General features: G+C 39.7%; 1 protein-coding gene across 2 annotated transcripts; it reads left to right on the forward strand.

Moving 5' to 3' along the window:
- Positions 1 to 243: 243 nt before the first annotated feature.
- Positions 244 to 17,501, forward strand: tdrd7a (tudor domain containing 7 a). Of its 2 annotated transcripts, XM_085408674.1 has the most exons (22): positions 244 to 295; positions 922 to 1,151; positions 1,269 to 1,413; positions 1,579 to 1,693; positions 1,810 to 1,905; positions 2,088 to 2,116; positions 2,635 to 2,675; positions 2,944 to 3,114; positions 5,375 to 5,806; positions 5,969 to 6,165; positions 7,137 to 7,329; positions 10,665 to 10,776; positions 10,928 to 11,139; positions 11,795 to 11,929; positions 12,530 to 12,613; positions 12,745 to 12,879; positions 12,983 to 13,093; positions 13,663 to 13,834; positions 13,984 to 14,144; positions 14,703 to 14,896; positions 15,170 to 15,330; positions 17,047 to 17,501. In XM_085408674.1, exons 2-22 carry the CDS (start codon positions 948 to 950, stop codon positions 17,268 to 17,270), a joined length of 3,324 nt encoding a protein of 1,107 aa, XP_085264800.1. In that variant the 5' UTR covers positions 244 to 295; positions 922 to 947; the 3' UTR covers positions 17,271 to 17,501. The 2 variants fall into 2 exon arrangements, with proteins under 2 accessions (XP_085264800.1, XP_085264799.1); XM_085408673.1 differs by lacking the exon at positions 244 to 295 and having other exon boundaries at positions 828 to 1,151.
- The last annotated feature ends 897 nt before the right edge of the window (positions 17,502 to 18,398 follow it).

Genomic DNA, 18,398 nt, shown 5'->3' on the forward strand with positions numbered 1-18,398 from the left:
GCTTTGAGAATAGTGAAGTCTTTTTCTGCGATAAAAGTTTAAATTTTCCACAACACTTAAAAGCAGCTTTTCAAAAAAATTGATTAAACCTTTTTTGTGTGATGTAAGAAAATATGTGTTAGCTAGCTAAATGTTTACGAGACAAATAAAAAAAAAAGCGACGTAATGTTTAAACGTATATGAGGCGGTTCAAAATTGCGCTGTTCAGGATAATTAACTACTGGGAGTTGTGGGCGTGCGCGAGATTTTGAGTTCGCGAGAGAAGAGTTTCCAGGCGTTTGGTTAACAGGTGCAGGTACTATTAACTTTTAACCGTCTCCCTGTCGATAAAATTACCAAATTTAAGTTGATGTTAATTGCGCAATATAGATGTTTTTCGCTGGTTTATGGTTTATGTCAACTGTGGGCCGAAATGAAGGACTATTTCCGACCTCTGAACGAGCTACTTTGTACTAACAGTTAGCCGTTAGTCAACTCCCGCGGTTTGCGCCATTTTTCTCCATGAGGATTAAAAAGGAGTCCAGTAATGAGGCACTGAGATTTTGCTCTTTGCATCAATGATACAAACGTGGTATACCAAAATCTCACACACCAAACTTATTGGTGAGGTTTTCGACACCTGAAACTCCTACCTAATCGTTAGTCACTCCTGTGACTCCCTTTACAGGCTAAATTCATGAACCTGAGTGGAAAGAAAAAAAAAAGATTTCGGACATAATGAGTGTGCCCCAAACGTGTTGGTATGTTAACTTAGGGACCAAAGATTTGTAGATTTTTAAAGTATCCAAACTGTAAAATATATCAGAGCTCTTTGAAAATAAGAAATGTGCTGTTGAAGCTCACATTTTTGTTACAATGTTATGTTTTTGTTTTTTTTTTGTTTTTTTAAAAAAACATGTTTTGCTTTCCGTTTTTTCTCAGTTCTGTGCAAGTCTCAGTTTGCCAAGATGGCAGATGCCGAGTTCGTCAAGAGGATATTGCGGGCTGTCCTCCAGTCCAGCAAAGACGGCGTGTCAATTGACAACCTTCAGTCGGAGTACCGGTCACTGTGTGGAGAGAACATCCCACTGGAGAAGCTGGGCTTCTCAAAGCTCGAGGACTACCTCAGAAGCATTCCCTCCGTTGTGAAACTTGAGTACGGCATGGGTCAGGTGAGTGTATTGTTTAAAAAATGTTTTCCCTCTACACTACTGCCTCATCAAAGAACTGGGAGACGTATAACTGCTAGAAATTTTTATTAAACAATTTTTTATTAATCTTTACCTTAGTTACAGTGCTTAGCTGCAGTGTATGAGGAGACTGCCAACATTGCTCAATTGGTTGCCAGGCAGAAAACCTCGAAGAAATCTGGTCGCTCCCAGATTGTGAACTGCAAGATGAGATTCAAGCCTCCCAACTCGTACATGCTCAATGGTAGGTGTTTCTTAGTTGGAACAACTAATTAATCATGGTCTCGTCTTAGACAGAGAAGAAAAAAAAGATTAATGTCATAATGATTGGGCAGGTTTTCATACACTGTATCTGTGGGGAAACATTGGTCATTATTTATATGGTTTGTTTTTCTTTCCTTGGTTTTAGTGAAGCCAAGGACTTCACTCCGCCAACCTTCTGCTCATAGTAAATGTTATTCATCAAAAAACCGTTCTTGGCCCTATGGTGGCTATAGAGGTTTCAGTGCCTCAGGGGACTACAGGTTAACAATACCTTCTTTACTTATTTATTCAAGGAATTATAAGCAATATTTAGACAATAAATTCAGCTTTGCAGAAATTCTTTGTCACACTCTGTCATAATCTTCTCAAATGCTAGGAAGTTGGACCAAGGTTTCAGCTCCATCACACCAGTTGAACACCGGCAACCAGCTCCTCAACCAGCTTTAAAACCAGCATGTGTTACACTTAACAGGTGAAGATACACTTGTGGGCAAATTAAGCTTAAGCTCTCCTCAAAAAAATGTACTGTGTAATTTTAGTATGTATAGCCTTTAAGAATCATAGCTACATGAATGCAAAATTCTGTGTCCTGTTGAGTGACAGCTTATTGTTATGAAATCACATTGTGCTTTAAGATATCTATGTTGCTAACAGGAAAGAGAAGAACTTGATGAACTCCAAAGGTATTTGAGATTTTTCCTCTTTTTTTTTTTTTTTTTTCTGATAGCACAACTTTCTAAGTTGAATCCAAGTATAACAAGAGTTACACAAATATAGTGCTTTTGCATATATCTGCTTTTAAACTGCTCTTTGGGCATATTTTTTAGATCTTTTCAAGTCAGGCTTAGAAATGTATTACTAAAGAAAAGTACAAACAGTACCAAGCTTGTTAGCAAAGTGAATTTGGCTGTGCAGCATCACAATATATAACTCTTGTAATCAGCTGCACAGATGACAGTTTAACCAGCACCATATTGAAGTGTTTGACTTTTTATCAGCTATAGTGCTCAGAACAATGTATGGTCACAATAATCATAGGATCTGAAATGAAACAAAGTTTTGCTCTAGTGCTAATGATTGATTTAAGAAGTTAATACAGCATATGTATAAAGATTAACAACAAACAGCAGTGCTCTGCTTTTGAGACTGGCTTGTATCAAAGTGTATTTACTTAATTTCTATCTTTTCAAACATTTTTCAGAAGTGAACCTACAGCGAGTATCTATGCCCAGCCAATCCCAGGTACGGTCTGTTGCTGTTAATTTTGTCAATATTAGAATACAAAGTGCTCTTTAGATGGTCAGGACAATCTTAATACTTCTGAGTAAAAAAATACACTTAGAATCCATATTTATACTATTTCAGTTAAACTATTTGATCACTGAAGTCACATCAGATGCTTTCTGTTTAAGAAAATAACTTTTGCATAGTTTTGATAATATGGTATAGTAGAAAGTTTTAACCCATAGGTGGCAATGCAACACATGATCGTTCAAATCCCTCCATGCAGGATAGTGAGTATGACGTGGAGCTGGTGCAGAGTCAAATAAGTCAGCTCCTGGAGAAGTACTACAGTGGACTGTGGATGTCAAAACTCTCAGAACTCTATTGTGATACGTTCAGTCGGAACCTCCATCCTCAGGTGCTCAGGGACATGGCAAAGTGGACACACGTGTGTACCGTAAGTTGAGTATTTTGGGTTTTTGTTTTTTTTTTTGTTTTTTTGTTCTTTTTAATGTCTTGTTTTATGTTAGGTTGTAAACCCAGTGACAGTTTTCAATTTCACACTCAGTTCTGCAGTCTCAGAATCAATTATTTTGAAAACTTGTAGTTTAAAATGCCAAAAAAGGGTTAGTAAGGGTGGTTGTGGACGTATCGTGATGCCTTTTAAAAAAAGTACTTTTAGTCAAGTTTTTTTCTTTAACAAACTCTTAGGAAGTGATAGTATTTTCAGTTGAAATCGTTACCAGTACTAGTTTTCAGACCTATAGCAAATGAAAAAGTAATGCTAGGCCTCAGAGTTGTTGAAGCTAGCTTAAGAGAGGTGGCAGTCAATGAGCAGCAGTATGGCTTCATGCCAGAAGAGTGCACTAGAAGGAGCTTCACTGTGGCCTTTTCTAAATTTTAAGTACGCGAGTACGCACTCGCGTTCTCGGGGAGACCGGACTTGCCGAGACCGCACGGGAGTACGGACTTGCCGAGAACGTGAGCACAGACTCGCGATTTCTACATTTGGAACACCAGCGTACTTGATGATGTCACAGGTCCGGAGTTTTTACTGCTGTCCCCTCTTAATTTAACTGAGTAATATGTTATGAAGCTTAACTTTAATCACAGCCAAACCGATTTACTCAGGAACAAATAAAACACTGAAATAAACCAAACGTTAACTTTTAGAAGTGATCTAAGTGACTTATATATCATGTTTAACCTCAGTAGCGAAATAAAATAAAAATAGTGTACATGTATGTTTTAATAAAAACAAGCAGGTGAGATGTTAGAACGCTTTTATTTATATTTTAGTGGACACTCAATACAATAGGCAGCTGCTGGGGTTTGGGGTTTGTTTAACCTGAGTAGCGAAAAGACCGTAGGGGGGGTTGAAAATGTTGCGCCGGGAGTCCGCTGCTCTCGCCGGCTCTAGTGATCCTCAACCTCGCTATCGCCAGTGTGTGAATGTGTGTGTGAATGGGTGAATGACTGAATGTAGTGTAAAGCGCTTTGGGGTCCTATGGACTAGAAAAGCGCTATACAAATGCAGGCCATTTACCATGCAGGCCATATCTGCTATAGAGCTGGCGGGTCACAGACGTCTTCAAAAACAGAGCACATTTTGAAATATATGATATCTTGATAAATCGAGCAGATATTTGAAGCTTACACAGCTACATTCTCGCTTGAAAATAACTTAAAAGTTTATTTTGTGACTCAGAAAGAGTAATATTTAAAAGTTTTTAGCCCCGCACGTCCGCCATTACTGCATTTGAGTTTTGGACGAAATGCATTCTGGGATATTTAGCTGTACCAAGTCCACACAAGTCACCACCGATGCATGCTCGATAAAACGGGCGGAGCGAGAACACATCCGGGACTTTTTCGTGTTCTCGGCTTGATGCGTACTTTGAATTGGAACAGTACTTGGTCTCCGACTGATGACGTATCACGAGAACGCATATTGAGACAGGCCCTGTGTCTCTGTGGATGTAGAGAAAGCATATGATAAGGTGCCAGCTAACTATTGTACTGCACGAGGAAGTCAGGAGTGGCAAGGAGAAGCATGTGAGGTGGTATAGGATATGTATGCGGACACTGAAATGGTGGTGAGGTGTGTAATGGGAGTGACAGATGGGTTCAAGATGGGGATGGGATTACATCAGGGATCAGCTCTGAGCCCCTTCTTGCTTGCAGTGTTGATGGGCAGGTTGACAGATGAGGTCAAGTAGGAGTTTCCCTGGATGTCATCTGTGAGCACCAATCTGTAGTAAAAGTAGCGAGCAGGTGAAGGAGAGTCTGGAAAGATGGAGGTATGCACTGGAGTGAAGAAGAAAGTTGGATGCAAGACAGAATACACACGTATAAAATGAGAGGGAGGTAGCAGAGTTTAAGATGCTCAGAATTTCACTGGGAATGACCAGGATAGACAAGATTAAAAATGAGTCAGAGTTTGAGGAGACAAAGTTTGAGGCAAGGTTGAGATGGTTTGGAATTGTGCAAATGAGGTACAGTGGATTTATTAGACAAAGAATTTTAATGGAGCTGCCAGGCAGGAGTACATGTAAGATTCCTGGATTTAGTGAAGGTGGTCATGGAGAGGGTTAGAATGACAGAAGGGTGTTAGAGATGGGGTAAGTTGGAGGTGTGTTGCGGTCTTTGATTGTATGCTTAACAGCTTTATTTAAGATGTTCACTTTTTTGTGTGTCTCATTTATCTTCTTCCAAAGGTAGAGGAACTTTCCACCAACCGAGCCGATCAGCTGGTCTACCCTCCTCTGCCTACCAAGAAATCTCCTGTTCCTTTAAAGAGCACCACCAGCACTTCACAAGCATCGCTCAACAATTTAAGCACTACCAGCACACATTTTTCTTCATGTCCCTCAACACCTGAAAGCCCTTGTACACAAGTCACATTCAATCCCACTTCTGATTCTACACCATGTCCTCCATCAAAACCGTGTGCTGTTGTCTCAGCTGATGTTCGTCAGAAAATAAAGGAGCTCCTTTCCAAATACAGCCAGGGTCTGTGGGCCCATGCTATGCCCAAACTTTTTATGGAGGCATACAAGGTGCCATTCCCTGAGCATGTGCTGGACAACTTGTCTCTTTTGCTTGATATATGCAATGTGGAGTACCCCTCGCCACATGACAAGAAGAAGGTAAGAGATTGATGCAGTGTAGGTGACGTATAAGTTGAGTAAACAGCAGTAGGTGTTCTGATGGGTAACACAGAAACTGTAGGGGTGAAAATGGTGATTGTTTGCAGCTAAAACAACAATGATTTTAACAATGGTTATGTTTTCGTTCTTTCCTGTGATCAGGCCATCCTCTACAAATCAAGCAGAGCAGACATAAAACCCACAGACGGTCGAGAAAACCAGCAGGGTATAAGGCATCCTCTTCCTTCTGGTCTGAAGGTCCTGAGTCCTGTGGTTCCTCCCTCTTTAGTTCTTCCCTCAGTGCAATACCCATCAGTGCTGGTTACTGAAGTCAAGACCACCAATGCCGTTACTGTAAGGTGAGACAGACTTTATTAATGCAGACATTTTTGTACTTCTTAATGCATTATTAAATCTAAAAAATAATTTAAACCCAGTCAACAAAATGGAAGAGAAAAATCCAAAACCTTTTGTTATCAACATACCGTGGTTCAGGGGGTTGGGAAGTTCATCTTGTAACCGGAAGGTTGCCGGTTCGATCCCCAGCTCTGTCTGTCTTGGTAAATGGCCTGTATTTATATAGCGCTTTACTAGTCCCTAAGGACCCCAAAGCGCTTTACATATCCAGTCATCCACCCATTCACACACACACACTGGTGATGGCAAGCTACATTGTAGCCACAGCCACCCTGGGGCGCAGAGGCGAGGCTGCCGGACACTGGCGCCACCGGGCCCTCTGACCACCACCAGTAGGCAATGGGTGAAGTGTCTTGCCCAAGGACACAACGACCGAGACTGTCCAAGCCGGGGCTCGAACCGGCAACCTTCCGATTACAAGGCGAACTCCCAACTCTTGAGCCACGATCCTGGCCGTTGGAGTAGTTCTCACCTACATATTGGTCGTTGTCCTTGGGCAAGACACTTCACCTACTGCCTACTGGTGATGGCCAGAGGGGCTGATGGCGTGATATGGCAGCCTCGCTTCTGTCAGTCTGCCCCAGGCCAGCTATGGCTACAACTGTAGCTTGCCTCCACCAGTGTGTGAATGTGAGAGTGAATGAATAGTGGAATTGTAAAGTGCTTTGAGGGTCTCGAAAAGCGCTATATAAACGCAATTTATTATTATTATTATTATTATTATTATTATTATTATTATTATTATTACATAATATCAATTCAGTCTTTTTTTTGTTTGTTTGTGATTTATTATGACTAAAATCATGTCTTGCAACCTTCATTATTTGGATTTAATTTGAAAATACAAAAATGTTTTCCCCCACAGTAAGTTATGACAAATTGAAGAGTGAAGTGAAAATCTGTCTTTCTTCAGGTATGTAGGTGAGAATTACTCCAACGCCCAGGAAGCCATGGAGGATGCCATGCAAACCTTTTACAGCCAAAACTCCATTCAGCATCCTGTGTCTAATCCCATAGTTGGTCAGCTTGTAGCTGTCAGAGGTGAGGATGGAGCTGAGATGGCCAGAGGGCAGGTGTTAGAGGTCACAGGCCCCAACAAGGTCAAGGTAAATTTCTTGAATTTATTTATTTTTAACCATAGTTCTGTGCTAGTGTGTTTATGAGTCCTTAAAGTCCTAAATGTTTATATTTAAAATATCTAGTTGCACCCACTACAATTTTAGTCACCCTGAGAGTTTCTGACACACAATGTCACTGTTTTTGTTGTTGTTGTTGTTTTTTTAATCCCCTTTATGCGTCTCAGTAAATTATATTGATAGAGCCAAGCTTTTTAATTTGGCTAAACCATCAGGCAGTTTTTATAAGTGTAAGAGCATTTAACTGTCCAAAAGTCTTGATCCATGTCTCATTTCTCTATATTTTGCTGGGAAAATTGGAGATGGTGGCAGTGATTTATGAAACATGAATTGAAAGTCAATATTGGTATGCCCACATGTTACTCTTTAACACAGACTGAACTCTGTTTCTTGGAATTTCTTTAAGTGGTGCTCAGGAAGAGTTCTCCAGGCATATTGAAGGTCATTCAAAGCTCTTCTTTTTGTTTCATTCTCAGTCTAGATCAGCGGTCCCCAACCCCCGGGCCTCGGACCGGTACCGGTCCGTGAGTCGTTTGGTACCGGGCCGCAAAAGTTGAGGCTCAGGTGTGAAATGTATGGTTTTTATCGGTTTTCAGCGTTATTTTGTTATCATTTTTATCGTTAACTCGGTTTTCCTGGGTCTTTTCACGTGTGTTATGAATAAATCTTCTTTTTTTTCGGTACCGGTACTAGTTTTATTTTGTTGTATTTATCCGCGACACCTTAAAGGCTGGTCCGTGAAAATATTGTCAGGCATAAACCGGTCCGTGGTGCAAAAAAGGTTGGAGACCGCTTGTCTAGATGATCCCACACATTGGTGGATTAAAATCTAATGATACTACTGTTTCCCTTTCTTAAGAATTAGTTGAAGAAGATGAGTTTGATAGTGTGGCTGTTAGTCTATGTAAATAAATTAAAAAATGCAAGTTTAAGGACAAGTGACTTACGAAAATGGCATGCTTACGCAAATTAAGATAGGCAGCATAGTTTGCTTTGAAAGTATTTTAAACTTGACACACTGGAAAATTTGTATTTGCATGGGTTTCTCCAGTTTCTCACAATACAAAGAAATTTGAATTTATTGTTCTGTCTCTGCCAGAAAGTGTAATTTTGACCTCTCCTGCAACAAAAAAATGTATTTCCCTTGGATTAGTTCTCCATACTGTGCACTCTCAGTTGGGTTCAGCTATGGTTTCCTCGCTGCTCTGTACAGTCAGTAAAATGGCCAGTTCTCCACATGTTTGGTCGCACACTCCCACCTCTTACCCACTCTGCTTTACAGGGAGTGCAGAATTATTAGGCAAATGAGTATTTTGTCCACATCATCCTCTTCATGCATGTTGTCTTACTCCAAGCTGTATAGGCTCGAAAGCCTACTACCAATTAAGCATATTAGGTGATGTGCATCTCTGTAATAAGAAGGGGTGTGGTCTAATGACATCAACACCCTATATCAGGTGTGCATAATTATTAGGCAACGTCCTTTCCTTTGGAAAAATGGGTCAAAAGAAGGACTTGACAGGCTCAGAAAAGTCAAAAATAGTGAGATATCTTGCAGAGGGATGCAGCAGTCTCAAAATTGCAAAGCTTCTGAAGCGTGATCATCGAACAATCAAGCGTTTCATTCAAAATAGTCAACAGGGTCGCAAGAAGCGTGTGGAAAAACCAAGGCGCCAAATAACTGCCCATGAACTGAGAAAAGTCAAGCGTGCAGCTGCCAAGATGCCACTTGCCACCAGTTTGGCCATATTTCAGAGCTGCAACATCACTGGAGTGCCCAAAAGCACAAGGTGTGCAATACTCAGAGACATGGCCAAGGTAAGAAAGGCTGAAAGACGACCACCACTGAACAAGACACACAAGCTGAAACGTCAAGACTGGGCCAAGAAATATCTCAAGACTGTTTTTTCTAAGGTTTTATGGACTGATGAAATGAGAGTGAGTCTTGATGGGCCAGATGGATGGGCCCGTGGCTGGATTGGTAAAGGGCAGAGAGCTCCAGTCCGACTCAGACGCCAGCAAGGTGGAGGTGGAGTACTGGTTTGGGCTGGTATCATCAAAGATGAGCTTGTGGGGCCTTTTCGGGTTGAGGATGGAGTCAAGCTCAACTCCCAGTCCTACTGCCAGTTTCTGGAAGACACCTTCTTCAAGCAGTGGTACAGGAAGAAGTCTGCATCCTTCAAGAAAAACATGATTTTCATGCAGGACAATGCTCCATCACACACGTCCAAGTACTCCACAGCGTGGCTGGCAAGAAAGGGTATAAAAGAAGAAAAACTAATGACATGGCCTCCTCGTTCACCTGATCTGAACCCCATTGAGAACCTGTGGTCCATCATCAAATGTGAGATTTACAAGGAGGGAAAACAGTACACCTCTCTGAACAGTGTCTGGGAGGCTGTGGTTGCTGCTGCACGCAATGTTGATGGTGAACAGATCAAAACACTGACAGAATCCATGGATGGCAGGCTTTTGAGTGTCCTTGCAAAGAAAGGTGGCTATCTTGGTCGCCGATTTGTTTTTGTTTTGTTTTTGAATGTCAGAAATGTATATTTGCCTAATAATTATGCACAGTAATAGTCACCTGCACACACAGATACCCCCCTAAAATAGCTAAAACTAAAAACTACTTCCAAAAACATTCAGCTTTGATATTAATGAGTTTTTTGGGTTCATTGAGAACATGGTTGTTGTTCAATAATAAAATTATTTCTCAAAAATACAACTTGACTAATAATTATGCACTCCCTGTAGTTCAGAATCCCATGCTCACCTTGGCAGTTAATTATTATTATTATTATTTTTTTATCTAAATACTATAACGTATACATTTATTTATCTATAACATCTGTCTAGCTCTGGCTCATGTTATAGCATCTTTCATGTCAAAATATTTGTTTAAAATTCAGCACCCCTAGAAATTCAGTATTTGATGAATAAGCCCTGTGTAGGAATATGAGATGATGGTTTTATTTTAACAGAGGTAAAAGGATTTTTTTTATTTTTTTTTTATAAATGCCAAATTACCCCCTTTTGTGGTTCTAATGTTAAACTAAACCAACTTTATGTACACTTGCAAAGAGTGCATTCTTACTTTTGAAAATTAATACTCTATGTTTTTGTTGTTGTTGTTTTATTGTAAGTTTAGTCTCAAATTGTGTGAGACTGATGTTTAAGCTCCATCACAATACAATGTGTATTAAAAGGCGTCCAAAAGTCTTATAATATTTAGTGTGTGTGTGTGTGTGTGTGTGTGTGTGTACGTAGACATGTGAAACCAAAGAACCTCTCTGTGTGTCTGTCAGGTTTACTACATGGATTATGGCTTCTCTGTAGAGACTAACATGAAAAATCTGCTGGAACTACACAGGGACTTTCTTTCCCTGCCCTTTCAAGCCACTAATGTTCAGCTTGCAGGTATGTAGAACATTAGGAAATTCTGTTTAACTGTTTTATACAGAACAAACTCAATCTCTAGATAAAGGAAGTGTTTTTAGGAGTTTCTGTTACCCTGATGCTCTTGCCATTGTCTTCATCTTTTTCCATTTCTTTACTATCCTCCTGTCAGGCCTAGAAAGATTCAGCTCCCATCCATTGGTGCTCTCACTTATGGATAATGTGGCAATTGGAAAGATCCTGCTGATGGAAACATTAGAGCCATGCCAAGAGAGTGAAGTACCTACAGCAGTACTTTATGATACTTCACAGGATGACGACCTCAACATCAACTCCGCCTGCCTGAAGGTTCTACAGGACAAGACCATGAACAACCCTCTGTCTGTAGGTTTACATATTATTGAGGATATACTTTTTTTTTTTTTTAAATAAAATGTGGTCAGACAATTAGTTCTAGTGGGGAAGACTTAGATTTGTAATTATTTTCCTCCCCTTTTCATATTTTTCTTATAAACTCAACATAACCACTAAGTGGTGCTGTGTTACCCGTACTTTATTGTGTCTTATGTTACAGTAGGGGTGTGTGTTTGCGTGTGTGGGTGGTTTGGAAACTGCAGTTTTATATTCAGCTTTGGGCAAAGTGATTTGTTAGCCCTCAGGCAGAGCTTGCTGCTTGTTATTTTTCCTGAGAAACACGTGTTGATTTAAAAATGCAAGAGTACAAAAATAACTTTGGGAGTGCAGCAAAACTTTCATTATCTTCATTGTTTTTTTTTGTTTTTTTTTTAATGTATTGTAGTAATAAAATTGCTTTTTTTTTTTTTTTTTAAAATGAGTTCATTATTCTTCAATAAATTAATCTGGGTTTCATTTATTGAAGCATAATGCACTCATTTTAGCTCATCAAATGGCCAGAAATAAGATGAAAATGCAAAGACTGTTTTGTGCGTGAGACTCTAACCATTATCATCATTGCTGCATCACACAAGTTTTTGATGAATTCTTCCAGCATTGTATAATATGATACTGTTGCCTGTAGGTAAATGTTACCTATCAGGATGTGTCTGTCACAAATGTGTGTCAAGATGGCACCTTGTACTGCCAGCTCCCTTCCCGTGGAACTGCAAGACTGAGCAAGTTACTAGAAGAAACAGAGGCCTACTTCATTTCCCAGGTATATAATACTTTATAGTACATACATTCATGGAAGAGTGGAAGACAATGGAATAAGGGTATTTCCACATACTATGTGTGCAGGATTGTATTTTTCGTCATGTGTTTTTGTGAGAAGTTATAAACAGCTGAGAGAATGTAGTGATAAAGATAAGGAGGGGGAAAAATACATTCCCCATACTGGGCCTCAGGGACAATGAGGTTTTTGTGCAGTTGTTGTACCTCACATTGGCTGTTTAAATTGCTTTTCAGAAGCATGCATTTACTTTAAATACAAAGAACAATGAATGCAAAAAAACATTAGTTTTAAAAAAAAAAAAAAAGTTCTTGTTGGAGGTTTTTCCTTAAGGATGACCTTTGAGCACGAATGGCTTCCTTTCTTCTTCTTTTTTGTGCCTGTCTTTTATCTCGTTGACAGTGCATTTGATCCCCACCAAAGACTTCAGACACTTGTCTGTCATTTACTGGGATTTATTCATTATTTGTACTTCTCTCAGATATGAGTTCCTTGCAACTGCCGTTTCACCTGTGGAATGGGCGAAGCTTTCTAACACTGTTACTGGGTTTTTCTGTTTGTTTGTCGTCGTCCCCCCCCCACTAGATCACATCTGAGTTCCTGGTGTCTAGGCCCTTCATTGGCAAGTTCTGTCTAGCTCGCTACAAAGAAAAGTGGGCCAGAGTTGAGGTAGGAATCAAATATTGGCAATGTATTTGTTTGAAGACTTAAAAATAATTGAAAGAAATGTTTTGAGAATGGCAAAAATCATGACCAGTAAGTTTTTCTTCTTCTTCATCTTCTGTTGCTTTTAATTTTAGATCACCAATATGTACGGTAACAGAGTGATGGAGATTTCTGTCATTGACTTTGGTGTCCCAGCAACACTAGAACTCACTGATCTTCGGGAGATCCCCCCTCTTCTTTTGAAAGACTTCATTATCATCCCACCACAGGTTAGTTACTTGTGTTTGTTCTAGGTGATGGAGAGATCAGTGGTCAGACAGGCTTCACGAGTTTTGTAACACATGTAAAGGTTTGTAAGTGTGTCTTCTCCAGGCTATTAAATGTCGCCTAGCTGACCTTCCTGTTCCTGAGGGTGACTGGAGCCAAGAGGCCATTCTGTGGGTGAAGGAGGCTGTTATGGGCTCTGAAGCCTGTAGAATGAAGGTACTATCTACATCAAAAAATAGACTTGGTAAATGCTGCTGATAATAAAATCTTCACTTTGAAGCACAGTAACTTGTAATTGCATACTGGAATAATGGCCAGTGTGAAAGAAGTGATTTTTGACAAATTTTCAGGTAAATGGAATGAAATATCTCTAAACAGGAAAGATTTGACTGTTGAGACATACCATAACCAGCATTGCTAGTGGAAGAGCTATGGACAGCATCTACTAGCACTGGTCTAACGATCCACAAACCATGAACTTCTGATGGATAATGAGAATGTGTTGGACCAAATATGATTTGTGTTGGCTCTTTCACTCAAAATGCACAGAATAAAGGATCTGCTGGCACTGTATTAGTGCTGTACATCACAGGGCAAATCACAGGTCTTGTAGGTTCTAACAGTGTGTTAGACTTCTGGTTGTCGTATTTTGATTCATTAGTAGACGTGCAGTTAAATATCAGTTAACTCCAAAGTGCAACTGTGTAAAGCAGTCACGATAAATTTAAGCTCTCAATTTGTACATTTTGTCCATGCATTCTTTTAACCATTCTTTTCATTTTCAGATCTTGAAATTAAACCAGGACACAAAGGACACGCTTGTCTATATGTATCTTTTCATTGGCGTTGGCGGTCAGCATTTGGACGAGAGCATCAACCATCACTTGGCCCAGTCAGAGTTGTGGAAGAAGCTCACAATACAAAACAACACAATCACCAGTTGCAACATGAATACAGGTAATGGTGCGCATCATAAACATTCTGGGTCTGAAATACTTCCTACCAGCAGTAAACATTTGACCTGAAACTTTTATTTTTTATTTTTTTTATTTAAGCTCATAATCTCTAATGTAATATTTGGAATGGGGTGCTGTTTAAACTTGTAGGTCTCACTCCTGTGATGGAGAGGTCGTCTCTCAGCAGCTCAGTCTCGAATCCCGCTGTGAAGGCTTCACCGCAGCTACGTCACATAGCAGGGGGCGGGGATGCTACCACCAAAACTCAGACGCAACTACTTCAGCTGCCACCTCTGCTGGATCTCCCCTTGGTGCGTGAAGATGAGATAACCTTCTATTGGGAGTAAAAGATGGCTGCAAGAATAGTCTGTGTGCTTGAATAGTCTCAAGCACGCAGCCCTGGCTTTAAGCACAAAACTCCTCCCTACCACTCCTTTAAATGCTTTTGTTGCCAGGGGAGCCAATCTGAAAAAAGTTGGTTTAGAGGGGAGCATGGTGAAGCCAAAGTGGTTTGTTTCAGAGAGAATAAACTGAAGTTCATCAAGGCTTAGTTTAAAATAAAACAATTGTTTTGCATGGTGAAACATGCAGTTACTCTACTACAGTCCAACAATAAAACTGTAACATTGAAGCATTGAAAATGAATAGAGTTTTCCAGTTAAAAGTTCAACATAATCTTGCTGTTCAAATTTGGTGTGTGTGTGTGTGTGTGTGTGTGTGTGTGTGTGTGTGTGTGTGTGTGCAATTTCTCACATCCGTTTACAGATTATGGTCAAATTAAATTAGTAAAGAATATGGGTTTGGGGTTATTCCAGACCCAAAAAAAGCTGGAGTACCAAGAAGTCATTTTCCTTGTCCTCTTCTTTCAGCCTGGTCAGAATATAGATGTGTTCGTACCAGTGGCATGCCACCCTGGTTACTTTGTGCTGCAGGCTTGGCATGACCTGCATAAGCTGGTGGTGTTGATGGGGGAGATGATGCTTTATTACAACCAGACAGGGAAGACCAACCCAACCACCACCATCCAGAAAGGGCACATCTATGCTGCCAAAATAGACAAAAAGTAAGTCGACACATGGCTGCTAAAGGTCTGTCAGTTTTTCCCGAAATAAATCAACTACTTCATTTATTCTCTCTCCTTCCCTAACACATTGTTGTCTTTGTAGCATATTTTTGAGACTCCAAAATTATAAAAGATATTCTTAAAGAATTCTTCTTTTATAAGTTTATATTAGGAGGAAAACCTTCAACTGCTTTGCTGTGGTTCACAGTTTAAAATCAATAAGTTGCTATTGTGTCAGGGTCAATGGCTTAACCGATGTTTACCTGTATGTAGTTGGCACCGTGTGAAGGTGAAGGGGAGTCTTTCCAATGGCTTGGTGTCTGTCTACCAGCTGGACTACGGTAAGCATGAGCTAGTCCACAGTACGCTCATCAGGCCCTTAATAGAGGAGTTCAGACAGCTGCCCTTCCAGGCTATGACTGCACAACTGGCAGGTGAGTTATTGTCTTCATATAGCTTCACTGGTTTTTTACATATAGATGGATAGTAGGGGTGCAACGATACGCAAAATTCACGGTTCGGTTCGATACTTTGGTGTCACGGTTCGATATTTTTTCGACACAAAAAATGTTCATGCCTTTTTAATTTGTCATTCATTAAAATTATAAATATGTTTTAACTCAAAAGTAGTTTTTAAATTTAATGTTGCTGAAACAAAAAAATAATAAAAAAATAAAATCTATCTGATCGAGAAATCACTCATCTTTGGAAAAGAGGGTTTATTACAGAGAAATGGCTCTTTCCAAAATAAAAGCTATACTATACGCTTCTTCTGGGCTATATTCTCAGCAGCATATTAAACATATCAGGTCCCCATAAGGAGAAGCATGTGCTAACGGCTGTCTAAATGACTCGGGTAAAGTTTGTAGCATGCGTGCTTATTGTTTTTGTCTGCTTCCACTTGTCTTTGCACTAGGATGATGTTGGCGTAAATGTGCAGTCATATTCATTGTGTTCCCACTAGTGCTGTCAGCGTTAATCTCGTTAAAATTACTTTAACGCCATAATGGCGTAAATCTCCATTAACGAGCTACCGCGGATCACCCCGTGTGTGGGGCTGGACGGCGTCAACACGTTAATGAGCTAACTGCGCTAACGCACTAGTTCCCACCAATGTAATTGAGCATTACGTGGCACATCCGACATACTGTTTTACTGTTGTCCATGGCGCGCTTACCTTCAGGGTCATGCTTCACATGAAAACCAAAATAGTTCCAAATGCCAGATCTGAATGAGGGTGGGGGAGGTTCAATTTCGGGTAGCGTTGAGGCATTTGCCATGTTGCAGCGAGCTTAGCTTCTGTCTCGCTAGCACGCAGTGTAATAAATACAAAGAAAATTGTGGCAGTTTCAACTTATGTGACACACTCAACTCCAGGTACACGACGCCCAGCTGAAAAAACTTCACGCAAGTAGAGTTGCCCGAGATTCACAGAATTTACAGAAAATGTAACATTTTTGTGATATATCTCGTTGTCGGGGCGATAAATGTCTTATATCGGGATATGAGGTTTTGGTCATATCCCACAGCCCTAGGTACAATTATGTCTACTATTGGAATAGCAAAATTCTGTTTGAGGGTTAGCTACCATCTGAAACCTGGAGTGTCCTTCATGGGACTGCTTGCCACTTGCAAAGAAGTGTTCAACAAGCAAATCTTGTTGCATGTGACTTAACTTGACAGCCCAACTTAGTAACCAATCAATCAATTTATTTATAAGCACATTTTAAAAAGGTAAAAAGTAGAACAAACACAAAGAACAAAACAAAAACTGAGTCAGAATTAAAAGCTAGTGAGTAAAGATGTGTTTTCAGACAGGTTTTAAAGATGTCGAGTGTTGGAGAGATCTTAGTTTGAAGAGGCAGACTGTTCCAAAGTTTGGCCTATTTTAGCCTGCTTCAAGGAAAATCAGAAGCAACTTACCAGCTGACTGAGTTCTATTTGGAGGTTTTGTTAGTTGAAAGATCAGAGAGGTGTGACGGAGATCATCCATCCATCCATCCAAACATAGTCACTACTACCAATCAATATAGTGGAAGCCAAAATGCAAAAGGCCGTGGGGGGGGGGGGTGTTGTAGTAGACATGTCCATGTTTTATATGAAATCTGTGGTGTACACATACTAGTTGTTTCCTTTTCCTGATCACACAGGTGTAACACAGCACCAATGGTCAGAGGATTCCTCGATGTTATTCAGAAATCATGTAGAGAATCGCGCACTGGTCGCAGTGGTGGACAGTGTGCAAGATGTGTCGGAGGTCAAAGGTGAGCCTTGGGAGCGCAGGTTGACAGTTTACCTAGTGGACACCACAGTGGATAATCAGGACCTTTGGATCCACACAGTTATCACTGCGATTGATGTCGAGCTGTCTTGAACTTCCTAGAATGGAAACACAAGCATGGGGATAAATGTCCTCTGTTCTGTTTCAGTGTTCATTATTCTGTACAAAGACTTTTGAGATTTGGTAGGGTCACAGTCTTGAAGTTAATAAAAATTTCCTGCATTTTTCTTTTGGTTCTAGTTAAGCCATATGTGTTCTTTATTGCATGTTTTGCTTTTTCTTTAAGCTGAGCTGACTTTGCAGAGTTTGATATTGCAGTGAATCCAGCTGTTTATTTATATAATATATATTTGAAATGTATACTTATGAAGAAATTGTTGTTGTTTTTTTTTGGGGGGGGGGGTTTGCATGTGCGTCCATACCTTCTGGCTCAAAAAGTTTAATTCTGATTACAATTTTCTAGATAGGGTCATAAATCCATTAAATTTTTCCTTATATCAACAATGTCAGTTTAACGGTTTGTTGGGCAAATATTGGGGGGGGGTGGTGAGCAATTTCTTGTCAGCAGATTCTTGCAAGTGTGATGTGTATTTTCAAAATATAGAAAGCATGCACCGTATAAAGATTTCAAGTTTAACCTCTGCCTTCCAGTATCATTTTGTATAATGGACAATATAGTTTAATGTTTAATGTTGAATGTTTAATGTTAGCGTTTTCACATTTAACCCCTGATTTCACTTTTACATTTCACATTTCTACCTTTCTTCTAACCTTTAAAGGCACTTTTGTCAAGCAAAAGAGCTGTCTAGTAAGTTTGAAATATGTTGTTTTATAATATTAAAGGAGCTCAGATTATTCATGTCCAGTTATTTAAAATTGATACCTGTTATCCATTACCTATCTTAGTCCTACATAATGTCTGTGTAATCAAGTAAACATCTGTCATGTTACCCTGACCTGACTAACTGCATTACAAATGTCTTCAAGTAACTTTAAAAAGAAAAACACATAAAGTTAATATACATGAAATACAGTAATATTACCTTTAAAGCAAATAATGCTCAGAGTGAGCTGCCTTGGGAGAGTGCTGCTTGTTTATCAGGTGCTTTATTAAACAGCTTTGAGTTTTGCTACATAATATTTAGCATTATTGTTGTTGTTGTTGTTATTATTATTATTATTATTATTATTATTATTATTATTATTAACTTATTTAATCAC

Source organism: Rhamphochromis longiceps, linkage group LG6, assembly GCF_057381845.1.
Source record: "Rhamphochromis longiceps isolate RC_006_pf linkage group LG6, R_longiceps_female_GT1.1, whole genome shotgun sequence".
NCBI lineage: Eukaryota > Metazoa > Chordata > Actinopteri > Cichliformes > Cichlidae > Rhamphochromis > Rhamphochromis longiceps.

What these genes read in the sequence shown, in the direction of transcription:
- tdrd7a (XM_085408673.1), top strand. Translation starts at nt 861, where the DNA reads ATGTTTTTGTTTTTTTTTTGTTTTTTTAAAAAAACATGTTTTGCTTTC. An exon ending in CGCCACATGACAAGAAGAAG is followed by an intron (nt 5,807 to 5,968) that starts GTAAGAGATTGA and finishes TCCTGTGATCAG; the next exon opens with GCCATCCTCTACAAATCAAG. An exon ending in TCATTATCATCCCACCACAG is followed by an intron (nt 12,880 to 12,982) that starts GTTAGTTACTTG and finishes TGTCTTCTCCAG; the next exon opens with GCTATTAAATGTCGCCTAGC.